At 36.9% G+C, this 3,527-nt stretch overlaps 1 protein-coding gene across 1 annotated transcript; it reads right to left on the minus strand.

Annotated features, from left to right (window-relative positions):
- Positions 1-512: 512 nt before the first annotated feature.
- On the minus strand, positions 513-3,259 carry LOC107005616 (receptor-like protein 7). The gene has a single exon (XM_027913409.1). It carries the CDS (start codon positions 3,130-3,132, stop codon positions 613-615), a length of 2,520 nt encoding a protein of 839 aa, XP_027769210.1. The 5' UTR covers positions 3,133-3,259; the 3' UTR covers positions 513-612.
- Positions 3,260-3,527: the final 268 nt, after the last annotated feature.

Below are 3,527 nucleotides of genomic sequence, written 5' to 3' on the forward strand. Positions count from 1 at the left end.
AAGTTGAGTGTCGGTGACTTAATTTAATTTAAATAAATAAATAAATAAATAATTAAAACAGTCTTTGTCCAAAAAATAATCTCTCGATCATTAGACGAATCATTCTGGACAAAGTAATGAAGCACAATTGGTGTGGATGGAAAAGTGGATAACAAGTCATTGGGAAGATGCAAGAAATATATTAAAGAAACCTTTAGTGCTTGTTGAATTTGGAATGTCTAGTAGATCAGGTGAAGGATCAAAAAATATATTTATGAGTAGTGTATATAGAAATGTGTATAATTTGGCAAAAGAAGGTGGAACAATGGGAGGAAGTTTAGTATGGCAACTAATGGCACATGGAATGGAGAATTATGATGATGGTTATTCTGTTGTTTTGGGACTAAATCCTTCAACTCAAGAATGTAATTAAAAAAATTGTTTTAGTAAAAAGGAAAGTTATGTTTTATTTTGAGTTTAATTTTTTAGTTTGAAAGCAAAGATCAAGAACACTTATTTTAATGCAGTGGAAATTCACAAAATAACACATGCAATTATATTGTTATCAAGCATATATACAAACAATAAAAAGATAACTAAAAAAACAGAAAAGTTCATTCTTGCATTCTTCCATTAAGTCCGTCGTCTCTGAGCTCTCTTCATTGACCTTCTCATTTTCTTGGGATAAATACCTTCAAAAAATTCGACAAACCATTTTGGCTTACGGTATTTAAACACGAGGCTCCACACAACAGTTCCAACAACTAGTCCAAAGCTGTAGCCTATGACTACTGATTCCCACGTAAATCCACTAAAAAAATATGACTCGTCTTCATATTCCAAGGGTTGAGGAACATGGGATGGATCACTCGTTTCACATTGCTTTGATAAAGGAGGACCACATAGATCAAGGTTACCGCCATACGAGTCATTTTCAAATGTGTTGAATTGTAGACCTTGAGGAATCGATCCAATAAGAAGATTCTGAGAAAGGTTTAAGACTGCTAGAAACTTCATTGTTGTCAATTCCCTTGGAATCTTTCCTGTGAGCCGATTCCAGGAGAGATCTAACGCTTCAAGCTTATTCAATTGCCCCAATTCCATTGGAATATGACCTATGAGATTGTTATGGGATAAATTGAGTAGCCAAAGTGAGCTGAGATCCTTTAGTGTTTTTGGAATGACACCTTCAAAATGGTTGCTCGAGAGGTCTATGGTTGTCATAATTGTGCTGATTCTTTCTAGCTCAATGTCCTGGCCTTTGATCACCAAACTCACAGAATCCTCATACGATTGGTACAATGACAGCTGTGATGGTCCCATGTACTTGATCTGTCCTGTGTCTAATTTAATCATTGCCTTGAAGTTTCCAAAAACTTTTGCAGGAAGTGAGCCACTGAATTGGTTATACGAAAGATCAAAAATTCGCAACTTGGGAAAGCAAAATGTAGTCTGACAAGTACTAATTGGTCCATGGAACATATTGGACTTCAATATTAAGACATGCAGTTGTTGAAGTGTTCCGAGCCAAGCAGGAAATGTGTCATTTATAGCGTTATTCCCTATATCAACAACTTCTAAATTACTACAGTTGAGCAACGAGAAAGGGAGAGTTCCTTCAAATTGATTACCATTCAAGACAATGGTTCTCAATGAAGTGTTCTGCGCACATAATGGGGGAAGACTCCCTGTGAAATTGTTCCTTCTTAAGTCCAACACTTTTAGACTAGACATGCTTCCCAAGCAACTTGGAATCGAGTTACTGAAGTTGTTGTGTGATAAATGTAGAGATTGAAGATAGTTCATGTTACAAACGGATGAAGGTAGTGGACCCTGAAGGAAGTTAAATTTAAGATCAAGATACCCTATATTATGGAAATGAAATTTTGGTAGGTGGCCTGTTAAAGAATTATGCGAAAGATTTAGGTAGTACAAGTTGTCCCACCTTATGCCGCTAAACCAGTTTGGGATTTGGCCACAAATCTTATTGTTAGAAATATCCAAGGCCTGAAGTTTCTTTACATTTGTCAAGAAGTGTGGAAAATCCTTCAGTTCACAAGATGATAACATCAAAACTTTTAGGTTAGGGAAAGTGATTTGATTTCCCTCATCGACAGTGATGTTATTCGATGAAAGGTCAAGGATAGAAAGGTTTGTGAGATTCGAAAGTGATTGAGGAAAAGAACCACTGAGTTGGTTATGGCTTAAAAACAGGCGTACCAATGTTGGGTTTGTTTTGAGCTCATCGGGTAGTCCACTAAATCGATTATTATTGAGCCACAACAGACCTAACAAAGGGAGGCTAAACACCGAAGATGGTATGGTACCATTCATTGAGTTGTAGGACAAGTCTAAGCATTCAAGATGTGTCAAGCTTACAATTTTAGAAGGAAACGAACTGATGAAGCTGTTGTTAGAAAGATATAAATAATGTAACTCTTGGAGGTTAGAAAAAATATCGGGAAGTTCACCTGAAAAGGAGTTGGATGAAAGACTTAGATATGTGAGGTGCTTCAATTGAGAGATTGTGGAAGGAATATGGCCGGTGAAATGATTATAACTGAAATCCAAATACCTAATTTGTGTAAGATTGCCAATGGAATCAGGAATGGAACCAGAGAATCGACATCCTTTGAGGTTCAAGATATTCAAGGAACTGAAGGTGCCAATTGAATCAGTCAGCTCACCAGAGATTCCTGTGTTAGAAATATCCAACTCCAATAGAGTAGTGTTGCTCGGGTGGATCTTTGGTAAAACTCCTTTGAGAAGATCATTGGCACCCAATTTGAGATTTTCCAATTTTGGTACAAGGAAAAAGCTTTGTGTGAAAGTACCTCGCAGATTAGTAAATTCAAGATTCAGGTACCTTAAGGAGGAAGAAGAAATATTCACAGGTATCGGAGATGAGATGTTGATAGCATAGAGAGAAAGTACCTCCAGATTTGTCAAGTTATGAAGTATTGTTTCAAATGTTGTCTGATCAAGTTGTAATCTATACACCAATAAAGAAGAAAGATCAAGTGAAACCAAACTGGAAAGGTATGAGATTTCTGTTGGGATTTTTCCACTAAAGTAAGACCGAGAAAGGTTGAGATGCCTCAAATTCGTTAATCGGCCAATGTTATGGGGGGATTGAAGAAATATTGAAGTCATTGTAAGCAAGATTTAGTGTGTGGAGATGATGGAGTTGGAAGAGGCTGCTATTGGGATGAATAGTTCCATTAAGAAGACTACAACCTAGGTCCAATCCGATAACGTGACCGGTTAACAAGTCACAAGTGATCCCGTCCCAACTGCAGCAATCGCTACTCTCATTCCAAGACTGTTTTTGGGATATCAACATACTGCAGATCAGTCACATCCAAACATCTAGGGAAGTCAGAGATTTGAAAAGATTGTTTGAAGTGAAGCAAAGCAAAAGCTTCAGTGGGAGAGCAAAGATGATGCATCATCACAGAGGAAGAAGTAAAACTTTCACTAACTATCAACAAAATACAGACAAGTGAATAAAACAAAAACAGAATTCCCATATTTTTTGTATTCAGCAA

This window comes from Solanum pennellii, chromosome 12 (assembly GCF_001406875.1).
Source record: "Solanum pennellii chromosome 12, SPENNV200".
In the NCBI taxonomy this organism is placed as follows: domain Eukaryota; kingdom Viridiplantae; phylum Streptophyta; class Magnoliopsida; order Solanales; family Solanaceae; genus Solanum; species Solanum pennellii.

Excerpts from the sequence above, each read along its gene's own strand:
- LOC107005616 (XM_027913409.1), bottom strand. The coding sequence starts at position 3,132 with ATGACTTCAATATTTCTTCAATCCCCCCATAACATTGGCCGATTAACG.